Raw genomic sequence first — 21,369 nt, forward strand, 5'->3', positions numbered from 1 at the left:
AAAATCAATTATTATATGGGAGGGAAGTGAGAGAATGGGCAGTAGATGCCTGGGAAATAGTCTGGGATTTGGAAAGCAAGGTCAAACCTGTGGGTAGCCCCATCGATGATGCAAGCAATGACATCATCATTTTTGTAAGGTTAAATGGAAAGTCATCCAGTTGTGTGGCTTTTTTTTCACACAAGGAGAATTAACCATTTTGGGCTTTTTTATTCTAATTTTGACCCACTCTTTTTCAATATACCTTTTTTTCCTCAAGGCCTTACCTACCCATAATTCTTATATTTCAGTTAACGCAAACCTTTTTATCTTGAGAGTTGAGAACCAACTACTCTGTACCCAATTCAAATGTTTTATAACTCAGCCTTCTTGGCATCAGTTTGTTCTTCACTTCTTCACTTTTGACAAAGTAGAACAAGGTACAATGTGTATTCCCTGCAAAGACATAGATCATAAACCGTTAAGTTCGATAACTCGATGGTCTTTTCTCGGCAGTACCCTATGCTACTTTCCAATTGAAGCTTTGAGCAAAGTATTATTTTTTTTGCTTATGGTCGAAGTTCGTGCCAGCTTTCACCCACCTTGAGGGCAAGGTGGATCTTTGAGCGGTCGGTATGTCATGAAGGGGGTTTTGGGGTTAAGTAACTAATTAAGGGTTTCATAGTAATTACTAGTTAGTTGTTAGCTTAGGGAGCAAGCTACTTGAGGGAGGGGTTTTTATATAAATAAAGATAAAGGGATAGGGAAAAAGGTATTCATGTTGAAATATAGTGTGAAAGGTAATTAATGAATATAGTTAAAAGGTAATTAATGAATATAGTGTGAAAAGTAATTAATGAATTTACCCTAATGTGAATGCATTCAATGTAATTGTGGATGAACTTGTCTATAAATAAATATGGAAGTTCACCATTGTAAAAACTACACCAATGAGAAAAACATCTCTATCTTCTAACTTTTACTCATTCTACTTCCTCCTTATCTCTCTAAGTTTTAACACGTTATCAACACCAGCTTTACCCTTAATAATCAAGAAGGTAATATTTTAAAAAAAATCTAATTAAGCATTTTTTCTTCATTGGTACCCACAAATGGACCAACAATCAAATGGTGTCAACGTCATTATCCAAGGTGTTTCTAACACATTTTTATATTTTATAATTGAGCATAATTCCATACCCTTCACTACAAACCCAGCAAGGACTGATTTAAATCAGCTCCGACATAATAATCCCAATAATACTAATGGTCCACCAGTACCACCAACTCGTAATTCACATGCACGACCAACTAATAATCCACTAGTTCCACCGACTAATATTCCACTGGTACGACCAACAAATAATTCATCAACACAACCAACTAATAATGCCCCAACAACAACAACTGAAAATAAACCCTCACCAAGTAATAAAAGAACAAAAGATGATGAGGGAGAAACAAGTACTAAACGTTGCAAGATAAATTTTAAATGACCCATAAAATAATTTATTGGACAATGCGTCACCTTTACGGATGACAAGGACACTTTATTGCTTTTGTTATTGTTTTATTTTATACTGCCTATATGGCTGGTTAATTGTTTTTCTTTTATCGCCTAAATGGACGGTTAGTATTATTTTTATTCTCGTATATTTATATGTGCATTTTTTTATTTGTAGTATTTGCATTTATATCCATGTGCATTTTTTTATTTATCTTTTACTTTACGTATTTCTTTTAAGTATACATAAATAATATGATATATTGTACAAATTAGGATAACCCTCTATAAAATAGGATTATCCCAATTTTTTTTACCACATACCCCCTATCCTTTCAACTTTACTCTTTACATCAAAAGCCCTCCTTCTCCTTCTTCCTTCCACCGACAATGTACCACCATCACAAAAACAATCCATCTTCTTCCTCTTCCCATACTTTTAGATTTGAAGAAAATTTTGCTAAACTCAAATTATATATCTCCTTAATTATGGGTTTGGTGGTCCTTCTTGTAGCATTAGGAATTATAATAATTATGAAGAAATAATTTATTTTGAAGAAGAAGAAACAAAATGCACATGATTTTCTTTGTCATATTTTCTTTTGTTTGTTAGTGCATTTTGTATTATAAATTATACTAATATATTATGTAAATGCTATTTTTTTGCCCTCTTTAGAATTTATTGTCTTTAATTTTTTTTCGTTCTTCTCCTTGTTATTATTATTATCATTCCTCTTGTTCTTGATTTATTCCTAAATTTATTATCTACAACAAATTCATAACAATAAACCAAGGGGGAGAAATTATGAAATTAAAACATCATAATTTTTCTAATAGTTTATTATTATGAAAATATAAGAATTATTGCATTGTTATATACTTACAAAACAATTATATATTATGTAGCAAGTATTACAGAAATTACCAAAAGACTATTCAACATATTAGACTTAACTGGACAAAAATTCTTAGAATGGAAAGAAGATGCCATCATGAACTTAGAAGCTCAAGGACTTGAACATACTGTATTAGAAGTAAAAGAAAGGGATCCAATAGATGGAACTCAAGCTACCAAAATAAAGGTGGCTACAAATCAAGAAAAGGCCAAAGCCTTAGTCCTCTTGAGGCATCATATTCATGATAGCCTTAAATCTGAATATTTATGTTTAAAAGATCCCAAAACATTGTGGGACTCTCTTGTTGAAAGATTTGATCACCACAAAAGGGTGATTCTTCCACAAGCTAGCCATGAGTGGAAGAATTTAAGATTTTCTGATTTTAAGACTTTCAGTGAGTACAATTCAACATTATACCGAATTGCATCAATGTTGAAATATTGTGAGCACCCGGTGACTGATGCAGAAATGATTGAACTCACATTATCTACTTTTCATCCATTAAACATTATTCTGCAACAACAATATAAAGAAAGAAATTTCAAAAGATATTCAGATCTCAGTGTAGTACTCTCACTGGCTGAACAACATAATGATCTTGTTTGGAAAAATCATAATATGAGACCTATTGGATCTCAAGCTATCCTTGAGACACACTCTACTAAAACACATGTGCCTGAAGCACATGCTGTTGAAAATAAAGGCCGTGAAAATTATAATAATCGTAGTAGAGGACGCGGAAATTTCCGAGGAAGAGGACGAGGACAAGGTCGTGGAAATTTTAATGGACATGGTAGAAAGTTTCAAGGATTCAGCAGAGGCCACTTTCCCCAAAATTATCAAAATGGTCATTACAATAATAATTCTCGAAGGAGAAAACAAGTTGGTTATCACAATAAATTTAGCCATCAAGAAGGAAAAGAAAGTATTTGTTACAAATGTGGCATGACAGGGCATTGGTCACATACATGTCGTACTGCTAAACATTTGGTGGAGCTGTATCTAGCTTCCCAAAAGAAAAAAGGAAAAGGTGTGGAAGCAAACTTTAATGAAGCAAGCACCTCAATGCCTAATGTCGATCCTTATAATAAAGCAAGCACGTCAATGCTTAATCTTGACCTTTCAGACTTCTATTTAGATGGCGATGAAAATGATAAAGAATATGAAGAAGATATTTGAATTTTTCTTAACAATGTTGTGGTGCTTATTTAGTTGTATTTCTTTTTATATGCAATCTCCTTTTTATGTATTGATATCACCTTATGTTAATGAAATTTTATTTTAACTATCTATTTATTTAATATGAAGATATGGATCAATTTGAAAATGGAGTTAAATATCAATGCCTCCTAGATAGTGGAACAACTCACACTATCCTAAAGGACAAAGAATACTTTTCTGAGTTGAAGATGGTGAAAGCAGATGTCACCACAATCTCTGGAACCACTACACTAATAGAGGGATATGGAAAAGCTCAAATAATACTTCCTAATGGGACAAAGCTAGTAATTAATGATGCTTTATATTCGAGTAAATCTCGACGAAATCTCATAAGTTTCAAAGATGTACGCCAAAATGGTTATCATTTAGAAACAATGACCGAAAATCATACTGAATATTTATGCATCACATCTGAAAAACGCGGCAAAAAAAGCATTCATGAAAAATTACCAGCATACTCATCGGGATTATATCGCATTAATATAAAATCGGTTGAGATAAACATGGTGTCTAACAAGAAGTTAGATAATAAAGAAATGATAAATTTATGGCATGACCGATTGGGTCATCCTGGTGTGGGAATGATGCGAAAAATTATTGAAAATTCAATTGGGCATCCAATGAAGAAAATGAGAATTTCCCGACCAAATGAATTATCATGTTCTGCATGCTCACAAGGCAAATTGATAATCAGACCATCTTTAAATAAAATTGCTACTGAAACTCCTAAATTTATAGAAAGAATTCATGGAGATATATGTGGGCCAATTAATCCTGCTTCTGGGCCATTTAGATATTTTATGGTATTGATTGATGCCTCAACACGATGGTCACATGTAAGTCTCCTACAAACTAGAAATGTGGCATTTGCGAAATTACTTGCTCAAATCATTCGATTGATAAATCAATTTCCAGATTATACAATTAAGCGAATAAGGCTTGCCAATGCCGGAGAATTTACATCTCAAACTTTTAATGATTATTGCACGTCAATTGGAATTGACGTAAAACATCCAGTAGCTCATGTTCATACTCAAAATGGTTTGGCTGAATCATTGATTAAAAGACTCCAATTTATAGCAAGACCATTATTAATGAGGTCGAAATTGCCATCATCTGCGTGGGGACATGCAATAATACATGCATCGTCATTGATAAGATTGAGACCAAGTGCTTATCATAAATATTCACCACAGCAATTAGTGCATGGTCGAGAACCAAATATATCATACTTGAAAATATTTGGATGTGCAGTATATGTCCCAATTGCGCCACCCCAACGTACAAAAATGGGTCCACAAAGAAGGATGGAAATTTATGTTGGATTTGAATGCCTATCAATTATCAAATATTTAAAACCAATAACTGGTGATTATTAATGCTAGATTTGCAGATTGTCATTTTAATGAGACAATATTCCCATCCTTAGGGGGAGAGAAAGTGGACCCAAATAAGAAGGAAATAGATCTCACATGAAATGCAATGCACTTGAAAATATATGATCCAAAAACGAATGCTTCTGAACAAGAAGTTAGAAAAATTGTCCATAATCAATATATTGCAAACAGATTACCTGATGCATTTGTAGAAACAAAGCAATTGACAAAATCATATATTCCTACCGCAAATATTCCGGCACGAATTGAAATTCCCACTGATAACAAAACCACTGATAATGAATCTATTGCACGCCGGAAGCGTGGAAGACCACTTGGTTCAAAGGATTTGAATCAAAGAAAATCCAAAAGGTTGAATGAAATGACAAATGTTATCAATATTACTTCTTCAATGAATTGTAAAGAAACAAGTTTTGGAGATAGGATGAAAATCTCAGAGAAGAAGAAAATAATAATATCAAAGATAACAATGAAATTTCGATTAATTACATTTCAACTAAAAGGCAAATAAATCGAAAGAATGTTATTGTTAATGATGCACTTGCTCATTCAATCGCCACCAAAATAACACTTGATGAAAATGATATAGAACCAAGAACGATACAAGAATGTCGGCGTAGAAATGATTGGTCAAAATGGAAAGATGTTATTCAAGCGGAATTAAAGTCACTTGAAAAACGAGAAGTTTTTGGACAAATTACCCAAACACCAAATGGTATAAAACCGGTCAGCTATAAATGGGTGTTTGTAAGAAAAAGAAATGAAAAAGATGAAGTGGTCAGATATAAGGCACGACTTGTAGCACAAGATTTTTCCCAAAGACCAGGGATCGATTATGAAGAAACGTATTCTCCAGTAGTAGATGCAACTACACTAAGATTCTTGATAAGTCTAGCTGTCTCAAACAGTTTGCAAATGCGACTTATGGATGTTGTGACCGCATATTTAAATGGTTCACTTGATACAGTCATTTATATGAAAGTCCCTGAAGGACTTAAGTTGCCAGAAAACCACCAATCACGAGAAATGTTTTCCATAAAGCTGAAAAGGTCACTTTATGGACTAAAACAATCTGGAAGAATGTGGTATAACCGTCTTAGTGAATATCTCCTGAAAGAAGGATTCAAAAATGACCAAATCAGTCCTTGTGTATTTATTAAACGGACTCAATCAGGATTTTCTATAATTGCAGTTTATGTTGATGATTTAAATATCATTGGAACTCCCAAAGAGCTTGAACAAACTGCAAAATATTTGATGAAAGAATTTGAAATGAAAGATCTCGGGAAAAAAAAGTTTTGCCTTGGATTACAAATGGAGCACTTAAGGGGTGGAATCTTTGTACACCAATCAACTATACAGAAAAAGTCCTAAAAAGATTTCATATGAACAAAGCTCATCCGTTGAGCTCTCAAATGATAGTGCGATCATTAAAGCCAAAAGATGATCCATTTCGACCTTGTGAAGAAGACGAGGAGATTCTTGGCCCTGAAGTGCCATATTTAAGCGCAATTGGAGCTCTGATGTATCTAGCTAATAATACAAGACCTGATATTGCTTTCGCTGTTAATTTATTAGCTAGATATAGTAATTCACCAACAAAGAGACATTGGAGCGGAATAAAACATTTGTTACGCTACCTTCGAAAACTAAAGAACTTGAACTATTTTATAGATCAAAGCAAGATGCTACTTTGTTGGATATGCAGATGCTGGATACTTATTAGATCCCCATAAGGCTAAATCACAAAATGGATATGTATTCACATATGGAGGTACCGCAATATCTTGGAGATCCACGAAACAAACACTGACAGCGACATCATCAAACCACGCAGAATTGATCGCCCTTTATGAAACAAGTAGAGAATGCATTTGGTTAAGGTCAGTAATTTGTCACATTCAAGAAAAATGTGGGATAAACTCGATAATAAATTCTCCAACTGTAATTTTTGAAGATAATACCGGTTGCATTGAACAAGTTAGTGAAGGCTTCATAAAAGGGGATAAAACCAAACACATAGCACTAAAAATCTTCTTTGCACATGACCTCCAGAAGTACAAAATAGTAAAAGTCAAACAAATTCAATCAAGTGAAAATCTTGCAGATCTATTCACAAAGTCCCTTCCATCAAAGAGATTCGAGCAAGTTGTATATAAAATTGAAATGTGTCATCTACGAGATATCTGTTGAACTCAGGGGAGAATCATATTTACTGCACTCTTTTTCCATTCGTCAGGTTTTTATCCCATTGGGTTTTTACTGATAAGGTTTTTAACGAGACAGTATTAAATAGAAAATATATATATATATATATATATATATATATATATATATATATATATATATATATATATATATATATATATATATATATATATATATATATATATATATATATATATATATATATATATATATATATATATATATATATATATATATATATATATATATATATATATATATATATATATATATATATATATATATATATATATATATATATATATATATATATATATATATATATATATATATATATATATATATATATATATATATATATATATATATATATATATATATATATATATATATATATATATATATATATATATATATATATATATATATATATATATATATATATATATATATATATATATATATATATATATATATATATATATATATATATATATATATATATATATATATATATATATATATTACATAATTAGTATGCATTCAAGGGGGAGTGTTGAAATATAGTGTGAAAGGTAATTAATGAATATAGTGTGAAAGGTAATTAATGAATTTACCCTAATGTGAATGCATTCAATGTAATTGTGGATGAACTTGCCTATAAATATGAAAGTTCACCATTGTAAAAACTACACCAATGAGAAAAACATCTCTATCTTCTAACTTTTACTCATTCTACTTCCTCCTTATCTCTCTAAGTTTTTATAATTCAAAAGTTAATATACACTTTATATTGAATTTTACACTCATTTAGGAGATGACAAGCTTTTACTAATTGCTTGTGATTATCGTTTATAATTGTCCTTGAAGTGCATCCAACCTTTTCATGTACATTTACATTTTCATATAATTCATGACATTCATATACATTTCTCTTTTGTCATTAGTAAATCAGTCCTATGGCTAAGTCAATCCATGACAATTGGTATCAGAGACGTTCAATTCTTAGTGATCGAGGATGCGTCAGAGACCGAGGACTGTGTGGACGACATCCTACTGGAACTCATCAAGACCTCAAAACTAGCTTGAACAGAGTATTTATTTTAACGGAGGAGCTAACTTAATAATTTACAACAACATAGCACAACATGTTCTGCATAAGAAAAAGGAATCCAGACGGTCTAGCGCGAATCTTGTAAAGATTAGACACAAGATTTTGGAAAAGAAGCAAAAATCAGATGCTCTTTGGAAAAACTATATCCTAACACTACAAAAGTTTTTATAGGAGTTCATGAAAATTCAGTTGCTGTATCACAGTTTTAAGGAGAATTAATTTCCGGTGATGATAGTAAGCCGTCGTTCCATTTTCCTCGTGTTGTGGTCGGCAACTTAGTTGAAGATGAATATATATGGTTTCGGAAAAAGCAAACAAAAAAAAAGAGAGAGCAAGAAGAGACGCCGGCAATGATTATTTAAAAGGTTATCGACTGTTTTTTCGGGTGGCACAACCTATCATCAGTCGATAGGAAGGTGTGGAGTCACTGGCGAAGGTGCGGCGGCAAGGTCAAAGGAAGCTGCGACACTAAGGGCTAATGTTGAGATTGTGGAAATTAGGGATGAGAGGGGCTGGCAGAATATTCTGCAAAGCATGCCTATGACATCAGCAATGATGTCACACTACTCACAGCATTTGTCCAATTTCACCACTTGCTGACATCCATTTAAGTCCTTTATTACAATTTTTTTGAATTTTCACCCTCTGAGTACAAGGTGGATTTTTTAGGGGTCAATATGTCATGAAAGGCTGGTAAGGGATATAATAATTAATACTCCCTCCTATTCACCTTAGAAGTTCCATTTGATTTTTCAAAAATTTTAAGGAGAGTCAAAAGTAGGACCCTAAGGGTAGGAAAGAGAGTGGTATTATGAGTTTTTTAATGTAAGGGAGGAAAATTAGTATGGGTAATGGAGGGTATAATTAAAAATAGAATAAAGCTACTAAAGGCATAAAAGTCAAACACCCATACCAAAAATAGAAATGGGACAATTAAAGTGACTTGACCATAAAAGAAAATGGGACACATAAGCTGAATAGGAGGGTGTAATAAATAATACTTGTCAATTAGTTAGTTGGAGAGAATAAAATGTAAAGATAATTAGTATAAATAGAGAAAAAGGTAAGGGCACTATTATTAGTGACCTAATATTGGGTCACATGACCCAACAATAAGAAAAATAATAGTAATGGTGATCTATTTTTAGGTTGGTTATGAAAAAGGTTGGGTGAAAATGTTTAGGGATAACCCGTTCTTTTGAACAGTCACCCCATTTTTTTTCAAAATTTTGCGCCACGTGCGTTGATTGGGCCGCAAAAAGTGAATGCATCAGCCCCTGACACGCCTTGCAGTTGCATGCCACGTGGCCGCTTCTGATTGGCTATGAAAAAATAGCCGTTTTTTCCCTTTAACGACTATTTTCGTATTAAAATAATTTAAAAAAAAAAATTATACAAACGGTCATATTTTTTCGAGATCTATAAAATGAGACCCATATTGATATTTTTTGACATAACTTTTTTTTACATATTTTGTTCATATTTTCGGTATTTTTTTGGTTAAAAAAATACCAAAGTAATCATTTCAAAAATCCCAAAAAAAAAAATATGGATTCAAATAACCAAATTATGGAAGAAATCCATGTAAAAAAATTGGCTTTTCTAAGTTCAATTTTGTCTCATCCACTTCAAGTTCTTCATCTTCTGATGAAGAGAATGAACTAATACATAATATGGTTGATTATGCCTTTCAATACGCAATTCCTCCCATTTTTTCAACACTACAACCAAGGGTGAGAACAAAAAAAAATGTCGAATTCAAAGAGACCATTCAAAATGTCATTCCCAACTATTTAATGATTATTTTGCTGAAAATCCTACATATTCTTCTCGATTGTTTTGACGAGATTATTAGCCTTTAGTGAAGAACGAGGATTCCCTGACATGATTGGTAGTGTTGATTGCATGCATTGGCAGTGGAAGAATTGCCCGGCAGCATGGAATGGGCAATATCAAGGGCGAGCTGGTGTTGCAACATTAATTCTTGAAGCTGTCGCCGATCATGACCTATGGATATGGCATGCCTTTTTTGGGATGCCAGGTTCATATAATGATCTCAACGTGCTATATCGATCACCTCTTTAGTTGATTTGTTTGAAGGAAGGGCACCACCTGTCAATTTCACGGTGAATGGAAATCAATACGGCATGGCTTACTATCTCACTGATGGCATTTATCCTAAATGGGCTACTTTTATTCAGTCTATTACTGAACCGTAAACAGAAAAAGCAAGGTTATTTGCCCAACATCAAGAAGCAGCAAGAAAGAATGTGGAGCGAGCATTTGGGGTGTTGCAAGCTCGATTTGCAATAATTAAAAAGCCCTCACTTGCTTGGGATGAAGAACGACTCTTTGATATAATTACTTCTTGTATAATTATGCATAATATGATAGTGGAAGATGAAAGAGATACATATACACACTATGCTGATGGTAGAGAGTTCATGGAAGATCTCCCAAAAGGTCAATCAGAAGGTACAAGTGGATTAAATGATGACTTTGAGTATTACACAGATAGAATTGTTGATATCAATCGATACTTGGCAAATAAGGATGATGTTGAAGATCGACAAACACATTTATCCTTAAAAGATGACTTGGTTGAAAATATCTGGCAAAAGTTTGGAGAGAACCGCAATTAATGTATCATTTAAAATTTTAGTTTTTTAATTTGTGTATTTATTTTATGTATGTGCATTGTAATATTTATTTGAAGTTAACGAATTTTTCTTAAATATTAAAAAATATTTATTAAAAATTATATTTATATTTATATTTATTAACAAATATTATTTTTATTAAAAGAATAATTTTTTTAATTATAAAATAGTAGATCTATTTTAATCAAATAAAAAATTATATTAACTTTGTACATGAAAATATTATTATAAAAAATAAAGATAAATGTTAGATAAATTAAGGGAGAGAAAATATGGTGGGGTAAAAAAAAAGTAAAAAAGAGAGGATGATGACCTTTTAAAAGCGGTCATTGTTAATAAAATTAGGTTGAAAGATGAAATTTTAGGAGAGAGAAAAATTAAAAAATAGTAACAAGACCTTTTTATTTAGGTCATAAGTAAGGATGGCCTAAGGGAATTAGAATTCCTTCAAGTGAAAGTTTTAAGTGGAATTTAATACTCGTTAGGAGAGAACAAGCCCTTCAAATGCTTGTATACTATCCACTGTGATCGTTTTTGGTTACAATTATTCTTTGATATACAATTTCAATTACATTCCATTTCTACAAGCAGTTATTTACATTTTTGCTTTACAATTTGTTACACTCAAAACATTTTGTTATTTGGCTATCACCACCATTTTCCCTATGGCTAAGTCAGTCCATGACAGCATCGTGCAAAGAAAAATCTGCACTACCGGGGGTGAAATACGTTGTAATGTTGTAAAAATAAAAATATGAATCAACTGCAGGTTGATTCACAAGGGAGAAGCAGAGTAAAAAGCCTGAGCATAAACAAAATCTACTTGTAAGATTGTGGCTCTACATTGTACAAGACATCTGAGAATACATGGAAAATGAAAGAAGATACAACTTTAAAAATAATTGAATTCTGAAAATTCAGTCTTCTGATTTCTGAAAGATGAATATGAACAGGTTGCATTGCATAAAGTAGTCTTCACACATTTTCAGATTTCTGGTTCACTATCTACTAACACAGGCCATCTATAACCTGAAAAAATTGGTGCTAGCCTATGCTTCTGTTGGATCTAATTCTGTCAAGGTGACCGACAATACGTGTATCCAACGTCGACAGGATCTGTGGCATCGACATCCCACCAGACACTACAATCTCTGCAAGAACAAAATATGTACGAATGAATTTTGTTATGGTATACTCTAATAATTTGATGTTTCGAGAATTAATGACAGCATTAAAGTTTCGAGGGTGGAAGAAATATATATTATACTCCAAAAATCAGTGTAAGTACAAGGGGAACCCACCGGAAGGGACAAAAGTCACTGAAACCCCTCGAAACAAGGAAAATAAAAGGACAAACCCCAAAAGAGCCTAAAGGACCAACCAACCAATACATGAAGGGCTTGATCAATAGGCCAAGCCACACTATACAGCCAGATCACCAAAAGGGAAAAATCAAGCAAAACTAAAACCATACATGAACTAATTCAGACAGGAGCAAAAGAAAAAAGGCTAGGTCTGAGGTAGAAACTAGGGTCTTGCAAGGAAATTGTGGCACTCATTCCTTGACCAAAAAAAAAGTTAAAAATTTTGGGAGAAAAATACATATAGCTTAACAAAACTAGTTTCACCCCCCTTAATGACAAACAAACCGAAAAAGAGAAACAGGATTGCTGGAATTCTTAGAAAGTGATTTTCCTCCTACCCACAGTCCCACACAACCAAGAGAAACGCCAACGCAAAAAAGTGTAAATTCTATCTTGCACCATATCAGAATGTAAACTGGTCATTTGCAGCCATTCACTTACACACAGTGTCTGTGGAAAACATGGAATAGAAGAAGGTGAAAAGCACTTACCAATTCCTTCACGAACTGACAGGTTTGGCCTGATAACATCTTGTGAGTTAACAAGAAAGATATCACCAATGTACAGATGGTTTGTAGGAACATAGACACAGCATAGATCCTCCTCCCCAGAGTAACTCTGGCGTGTACATAAAAGAATATGAAAACACACCCATCAGAATGCCAGAACCAATTTATAATCATCCAGAATAAAGTACAAACTCTACTATTCTAATTTATAATTATGAAAACTGACAAGTGCTCCAATGAAAAAGGAAAATCTCCATATTCCCTCATTAACATCAATTCATACAATTCAGGTAATCACACCAGTAGAATCATGCAAACATTCTCTTCTGAGTATCCTAAACCATCTTCACAAGATCTATTAATGAGACAGAAAATTAATTGGCAGACAGAAGATAGAGCAAGCTCAACTAGGAAGCATGTTTTGCTCCACGTGCACCTATGTGGTAACTCAAGACTCAAGAGTATGTCCAAGCAAATGGCACATTTAAACCACAAAAACTTCATAAAATTCCTTCATTGAAATCCAAAAGAAAGCAGCTTTTAGTCAAATACACAGATCTCTAACAGCCACCTCCATAAGCAAATAAGTTCCATCATATAAATTACAAAAGGCAAAACGTCTCTCTTCCAACTTATGCAACAATTTTGGCTTCAGTATGTGACATGGATAATAAAAATGACGAAGGGACTATGATTTAGGAAAATTTGTATACCTGCAGGGTAAGAGATGATGTAATGAACCCAAAAGCATATTCCCCAACTCGTGGATGTCGAATGATGGCAACTTCTTTAAAGGCCTGTGTGTTCTGGTCTGTATAGTGGAAAGAATCTTCATCAGTATGTTGCCAAATTGATCAACGCATACATGAAACACCAAATTTAAGAAGTAGCATACCGGGAGATATTGCCGAACTAATCTGCTTTGATGCATTGTAGATGTGACGGACAAAAGGCATTCTCTTAATAAACCACTCACCAAGGCCTAAAACAGATGCCCCCAACCATGATGACATGAAGACGCCAACCAAAAATATGAATGCTATTGAAGTTACGAATCCCAGGCCTAGTAAGACGGAGAAAACAGTAATCAGAAGAAAATTCAAATTCAAGTATACTCAATCTGATAAACTATCAAACATGCTCACATTTCATGTAAGACACTGCAATTTTAAGAGGCAGATTGATATCGGACCACAAAATTGAACTGGAGTGGAAGTAATCAAGAAGCTGTATGATCTTATCATATTATTCATTTGGGAGAAGTTCCAAAATTCACTAAAACCCTCTAGGTTATATATCACTGCAAACTTTCCTAACAAAGGCTGATAAAGAACTCATAATGTATTTGTTCATACTTCTAAAGTTTGTGTTTAGCAAGTGCTACTCAAAGAGACTTGCAAGATGTCTGGAGGGAACTTGTCAAACAGAGGAGGACAAAATATACAAGTGGATAACTTAAACATGAAGGAGCAAAGGCATTAGCGGAAATATCATTTAAATTTATTATACACATACACAAGGTAATATAGAATGGACCACCAAGGTACCAAAGGAGTAAAAACTAATAAGCACAAGGCAAACACAAAGACACATACTTTCTATTGTATAGTGTGACATTCTATGCGGGTCATCTCTTCCAAACTCCCCCCCTCTATACGTATTCTTATATACAAGCAACAATTTGAGTTTCACACTCACAAACGCACAACATTATTATCAGCAAAATTCACCATCACAAGGATACACATGGGCTGAAAACCAAAGACCTAATACATCATTTGACAAGTTGAGTTGCTAAAAAGCTTAATAAAGGGCCAAGTGAGATAGGAGAAAGATAACTATTTACCAAAAAAAGCAAATGATTCAGTATATTAGGCGCACTTCTTATTTATCTGAAGCTGCACATGATATTTGCTTTCAATGGTCAATCAGAAACAACCTTTTTTGTTAGTGTTAAATGTTATCACTAACAAGGGTAAGGATGCGTACATGCGACCCCCAAACCCTACCCTATTAGGAGCCACTTAATATCATTGGGTAATGAAATATTGTATTTACGCGAAGAGATTAAAGAGTATATAACCGCAAATTTCAAATAAATGGAATTGCGTGCCAAACGAAACTTACCAAATATATCGATTCCAAGTTGAGCATAGATAGGAGAGAAAAATCCATCCACAAAATGTATGAACCACCAGGTTATGTAAAATGTGACAGCTATTGGAAAAAGGATGACACTGCAATATGACAACAAACAAAACATCAGTACAATACGGAATAATTGCATGAAACAGGGAATGTAATTTCAACCTAGATTCCTCTAAGAAAGCATGTACTCTAAGGACATGAAAAAAAAATGGTGTTCATGCATTTATACGGTTGTAGCACAAACTAATGTTATATTGAATAGAAATTTTAAAATAGTCATGGTTATAAAAGTGAAGTTAATGGAGCATGATAGGTGCCGTGACTAGAAATTTTAAATTAGACATGGTTAACATGATATTGCCATGACTTAGTGACTTAGTGAGATGCAATAGGTGACAAGCTAAGGTCTTATTACGGACAAGGGAACAAGACATAACTTTTAAGGAACAAAAATGTAGCAAAGCAAAATCCATTCTAAGGAATAATGATATTCACTTCATTGCTTTACAAAAGATGACGATGCCATAATAAATGAAGAACTAACAAAAAAGCACTCAGGCAGTTAATTACAAAGACATAATTCCTTATATTAAGATGCTACAATAGTCATCAATGAGTACCATATTCTATGATATAGGAAATCAATTACCAATGTCACTTGCACAATACTTACGTGGTCAACTTAAAACTTTGAACTCCCAATGTTTAGAAAGCTTGAAAATTTTTTAGAGGCCTACACAACGTATCCATCTTAATTCTTATGTTTATCCATAAGAGCCATCGACATCAACTGATCAATTCATCATTCACAAAACGGTTCATGAAATTATGTGCAATTGTGCACTCCTTTATGTGAAGTTATAGATTACGTTTGCAATCAAGGGTTAATAAGAAATAACCATTTTGGGATTATATAGGTAAGGCTACATACATCTTGCCCATCTGACCCAATCAAGGGGGAAGCCGCTTATTGGCATTAAAGTAATCCAACTCTCAAAAGAGACTCCCATCTAAGCCGGCTAAGGAAAGACTAAAATTTAGAATCAAAGACTTAGAGAAGCTAACTCCAAGGAAATAATAAACTAGGTACCGAGAAGTATAAAGGTTAGAAAAGCATCCCTGAATGCAAGCAATGTATACAGAAAAGGAATATCTTGGCTGAGGAATAGGCATCAGAAAGAGTTAGTTTGCAAAGTCAAGCGCACAATGTTTTAGAAAACAATAGATTTAAGAAACTTCACTAAAAATATTTTATGTATAATTCTTGTAGCAAAAGTGAACATGACTTACCATCCTGTCATAAATTTCTTTGAAGCCCAACTTCTGATTATTTTATAAAAAGTCTGCGCATTAAGAACACATACCGAGTTAAGTTTCTCCCATTTATACAAAAAATGATAATGCAACAATATTGAATAAAACACTAGACAACCAGATAGGATTTAGGAAGATCAGTAACACATTAGACCAGTTCTCCTATTCACCTACTCCTACAGCTACTTCATTTTCATAAAGGATATACTAGCATGTAATAACTTAAACTAACAATTCAAAACATTTCACTTTAATTGGTGGATAAGAGATACTATCACATATGCAATCAAAGCAGCACCCTGAAAATCAGTAGTAAGTTCCTACTGCCACATGTTCCCAATGTCTGCAGTTCAGGACAGTGCCAAATGCTAATCATTCTGACCCGACACCAATCATCTACTCCTTACATCAATGATCATCTTCCTCAAATACCAGAGTGCATACTATCAAGGAAAATTTTGCAAGAGTGTGAACTAAATTTAAGTATATTACCAAAAGTAGGCATATTAAGTTCAAGGAAGAAAAAATGGGAGCTAGCTGCTAAGCAACATGATCATGATGTTCAAAACAGCAGAACACCACTATGTAATGAAATCACCACACTTTATGCCTTAAGATAAACCTCATTGGTACTTTCAATACAACTAAAAGAGAAACTAAGCTTATAACTCCCCCTATGTTGTTTGTCAACAGTGCCACCCTACCTTAACAAATGGCACTAACTCAACCAGTATCTACACTAATTGCTCCAGCATCAGTAAATAACTGGTAAAATGGCCCAATGATAGGCAGAATCCATAGCAGTGAACAGATGGAACGAGGTCAACTTTCAATGATACTAACCCAATAAACACATTAAAACATAAAAAGAATTTACCAACAAATAATTTGTGTATCAATATATCAATCAGAGATAGGAAACTAAAAAACCATAACATCTTAATCAATCACCCATACAAAATCCTTCCATATATCATCCCTTAACTTAACTTAACCCTCTAACCTAATAACTTAAATTTATTACCCCAATACCAAAAATATCCCAATTATTGATCAATAACAAATAAAGAAACGCATAACCACTAATAAAAAATCCAAAAATCAAAAATTTCACAGGGACAAATTAAAAATTGAAAGGTACCCATTAAAATTGAAGAAAAATCCAGATAGATCAATCAAAAGAAAAGAAAAAAGAGAACCACCTCACGACCAGAATGATGAGAAGAGGAAATAGAAGGGGTAGGTTTAGCTGAATCATCATGATTAATGGAAGAATCAGCGACTGGTATGAGAAGTTCGCGATCTCTTTCTCTACTGCTATTTCCCATCACCATCGTCGTTGATTTATCATCTCCCATCATCAAATTATGTAACAGTTGTGCAATTACTCCTACTTTAATCAAAGATTTCAGTTCGTTTTCCTATGAATTGAATTGACTCAGTTGCTTGGTCTGAGAAAAAAGAGAAAGAAGAGAAGGACGCTGATAGAGATTGTGCTTTGATTAGCAAAGTTAGTTCTTAATTTCTTTTATTTACAGATATTTAATTTTTTTCATAAAATTAATCACATGATTACTAACGGTGAACGGATGTTTTTCCGTTGTTCGACTTTGATATCCCTCGTCGGTTATCTTCATGAATTTGTAGCATTTTTTTATTTCATATAATAATTTGTATTTTTATTTTAAGAAAAAATTATACCTAAAATTTAACTTTTTCATTATTTATTTTCATAAAAAAAATGAATAACTCAATATTTTTATTGATTTTCAATTTTTCATACATTATTTTTTATTTTATTGATTAATTCTCACCTCAAAAAGATTAAAAGCACTTTTTATCTCTTTTTTTATCCATTCTTTTTAATTTAAATATTTCTTTTTGACATGTAGTCTTCATTTTCATTTTTATTTTTGAGAGATTCCACATGGTAACCCTAAGGTATTGGATTTTCCACGCAATAATTCTGAGCTTTATCAAATTCTTTCTCTACGACCTTTTAATACAGAAAACATAGCTTAGACCTTGTTGTACGTTTATTTATTCGTTTCATTAGATCAAATTGCATAAATTTCATAAATTTCCTCCAAAACATAAACCCTAACTCTACCATCATGCCTCAGGATTACCACGTGAAATTTCTCTTTATTTTTTATTCTTATCAGCAAGTTTAGAATTTTCCTTCAAACTAATTCTTTTTATGGAATTCAAAGTAATGTTTAAATTGACTCAATTACTCAATATAATGTCACTTTTTTTTTAATTTTTAAACTACAATTCACCTATGCTCGGAAATATTCGAAAAAAGTTAATAAAACAAATAATATTTTCTGCCATTATACCTAAAAAAGCTGACAATGTAGCAGTTATTCTTGCCTATTTGAGTTCAAGTAAGGGACAAAAAAGACAAAGGTGGCAAGAAGAATGGTCGTTCATTTGATGGTTATATGGAAAATGGAGGATCAGGAGACACAATAAACTTTTACATTTCGGTAACTTGAGTTATATGATTAACAAATTGAAAAGGATTTTCATTTCTTTCGGTGAAGTACCACTAGTGGAAAAAAACGTATCTGCTATCCTTCATTTGCTGCGGTTTTCTTTAGACGCAACATTATATAGCAAAAAAAAAGCAAAAAAAAATATAATACAAATGTTGCGGTTCACCTGATGCCCGCAGCATATATAGCCCTTATATGCTGCGGTTTTAATTAGCCCGCAACATATAAGCCCTTATATGCTGCGGTTTTTTGTAGCCCGCAGCAAATAGCTAGCACCAGTTATATTTCTGAAAAATTAAAAACCCGTGTTTCAACGTTCATTTGCTCAAAACCCTCATGAAACAGTTGTATTCTCCTTAAACCCACTACTATCTTGTTCTTCAAGTTCTTCAATTTCTTCAAGTTCTTCAAAAATTTTCTTCAAAAACCCACGAAAATCTCTTCAAGTTCTTCAAAAACCCACGACTCTACTGTGTTCTCCTCTTCATTTCGTTCATCATCTTCCAAACCCCACGACTATGTTACTGTGTTCTTTAATAACCACCCATTGCACGAATTTTCGTCTCCATCTCATTTTAAGTTCTTCAACCCACCATTGTTGCTTTTCCTTCAAAAACCCCACGAATTAGGGCTAAGCCTTGTTCTTCTTCAAGGTATAAATTTTTAAATCTTTGTTTAAGTTCTTCAAGAATAACTTCATTGTATTTTATGGATTTAGTCTTTTCTAATACTAATTTTGATTTTGTTTTTCATTGTAGATTACATAATCCTATTGTAAAAACAAAATTATCATATCTAATTACCAATGTATGTATTTTTATATTTGAATGTGAATAATTTACTTATGTATGTACTTGAATATATGAATGTGAATAATTTTAATTAATTAGGATTTTTAGAGTAGATAGTGTTGGTTTTTATTGCCCATGTGTCAATTGTGGCAATGTATCAAAGGTAGATAGTGTTCTATCCTTAGGGAGCACATACTTCGATGTCAGTTTAGGCCTCAATATCATGTTTGGGTCTGGCATGGTGAGGAGAGAGTCTACAAAGAGAAAAGTGTTGTTGAAGATGTCAATAATGTGGCCGATGTCAATGAGGATGTAGTAGATCGTGTTGATAGGTATGAGACAGATAAAGAGAATGTCGATGAGGATGCGAATCGTGTTGATGAGATGATGGAGGTAGTCGAGGATTAGTTAGGAAAACATCCTTGTGTTTTTGACTTGTTGACAGAGGCTTCTCAAAAGCCTTTGTACCCGGGATGTACAAAGTTCACCAAACTAACAGCAGTGTTGACAACTTTCAACATTAAGTCAAAGTTCAATTGGAGTGACGTTAGTTTCACAATGTTATTAGAAGCGTTAGGTGAGATGCTTCCTGAGGGAAATGAACTTCCAAAGTCGACATATTATGCCAAAAAGCTCATGTGTCCTTTCGGCTTAGAGTACCAGAAGATTCATGCGTGTCCAAATGATTGTATTGTATCAGAATGAAAACGATAACTTAGAAGAGTGTCCTAGGTGTGGGTTATCGTGCTACAAGCGTAAAGGGGCTCGGGATGCTAAAGGGCCCCCGACTAAGGTATTGTGGTATCTTCCAATAATACCTAGATTCAAGCGCTTGTTTTCTATAAAGAAAACTGCATTAAATTTAAGGTGCCATGCAGATAGGGTGAAAAAAGGTCACTTGCTCACACATCCATCTGATTATCTGGAGTGGAAGAGTATTGATAAGTTGTATAAGAATTTTGAGGATGAAGTTCGTAATTTAAGGTTTGGACTCTGTACGGATGGAATGAATCCATTCAGCAATCTTAGTTCTCAACATAGTAATTGGCCGGTACTGTTAGTGATATATAATTTGCCACCTAAGTTGTGTATGAAGCGTAAGTACATTATGCTTTCGCTTTCTATCTCGGGTTCTAAAAAAATCTGGCAGTGACATAGATGTATATCTTGCACCTCTCGTTGAGGATTTGAGAAAGATGTGGGATGAAGGCGTTTCCGTGTTTGATGCATATGCTAATGAGGGGTTCACCTTGCGTGCAATGCTTTTATGCACTGTTAATGATTTTCCGGCATATGGCAACTTATCGGGGTATAAGAAAAAAGGGAAGAAAGCATGCCTAATATGTATCGATGACATGGAATCCACGTGGATTCCTAAGTGCAAATACGTATTCATGCACCATTAAAAGTTCCTTCCACGAGATCACCAATATCGTAAGAAGAAGAAGATGTTCAACGAGGAGGTTGAGGACCGTGTAGCTCGTCGACCGTTGACTGGTTGAGGTTTATGAACAGCTTAAGGGAGTCGAAACTGTATTTGGTAAAACAGGGCAAGTGCAAGGGGGTGAAGACTGATTATGGAAAAAAGAATCAATCTTTTGGAAGCTTCCATATTGGAGAGATCTGCAAGTTAAGCATTGTCTTGATGTTATGCATATAGAGAAAAATGTATGCGATACCATACTCGGGACTCTCATGAACATTCCGAGTAAGACAAAGGATGTTAAGGTCGTGCGAGATTGGTTTGAATGTAAGGGTATTCG

At 33.4% G+C, this 21,369-nt stretch overlaps 2 protein-coding genes across 2 annotated transcripts; one reads left to right on the forward strand and one right to left on the reverse strand.

The window, feature by feature from the left end:
- The first annotated feature begins 10,203 nt into the window (after positions 1-10,203).
- LOC130823346 (uncharacterized) lies at positions 10,204-10,961 on the forward strand. The gene is made up of 3 exons (XM_057687964.1): positions 10,204-10,360; positions 10,405-10,488; positions 10,543-10,961. The coding sequence occupies exons 1-3, from the start codon at positions 10,204-10,206 to the stop codon at positions 10,959-10,961; spliced, it is 660 nt and encodes a 219-aa protein (XP_057543947.1).
- Positions 10,962-11,403: 442 nt separating this feature from the next.
- On the reverse strand, positions 11,404-17,868 carry LOC130824604 (protein LIKE COV 1-like). The gene is made up of 7 exons (XM_057689672.1): positions 17,517-17,868; positions 16,291-16,343; positions 14,980-15,089; positions 13,748-13,915; positions 13,566-13,663; positions 12,835-12,961; positions 11,404-12,130 (listed from the first exon to the last, which is right to left on the reverse strand). The coding sequence occupies exons 1-7, from the start codon at positions 17,673-17,675 to the stop codon at positions 12,024-12,026; spliced, it is 822 nt and encodes a 273-aa protein (XP_057545655.1). The 5' UTR covers positions 17,676-17,868; the 3' UTR covers positions 11,404-12,023.
- Positions 17,869-21,369: the final 3,501 nt, after the last annotated feature.

The sequence above is a fragment of the Amaranthus tricolor genome, chromosome 9 (assembly GCF_026212465.1).
Source record: "Amaranthus tricolor cultivar Red isolate AtriRed21 chromosome 9, ASM2621246v1, whole genome shotgun sequence".
Taxonomy (NCBI): domain Eukaryota; kingdom Viridiplantae; phylum Streptophyta; class Magnoliopsida; order Caryophyllales; family Amaranthaceae; genus Amaranthus; species Amaranthus tricolor.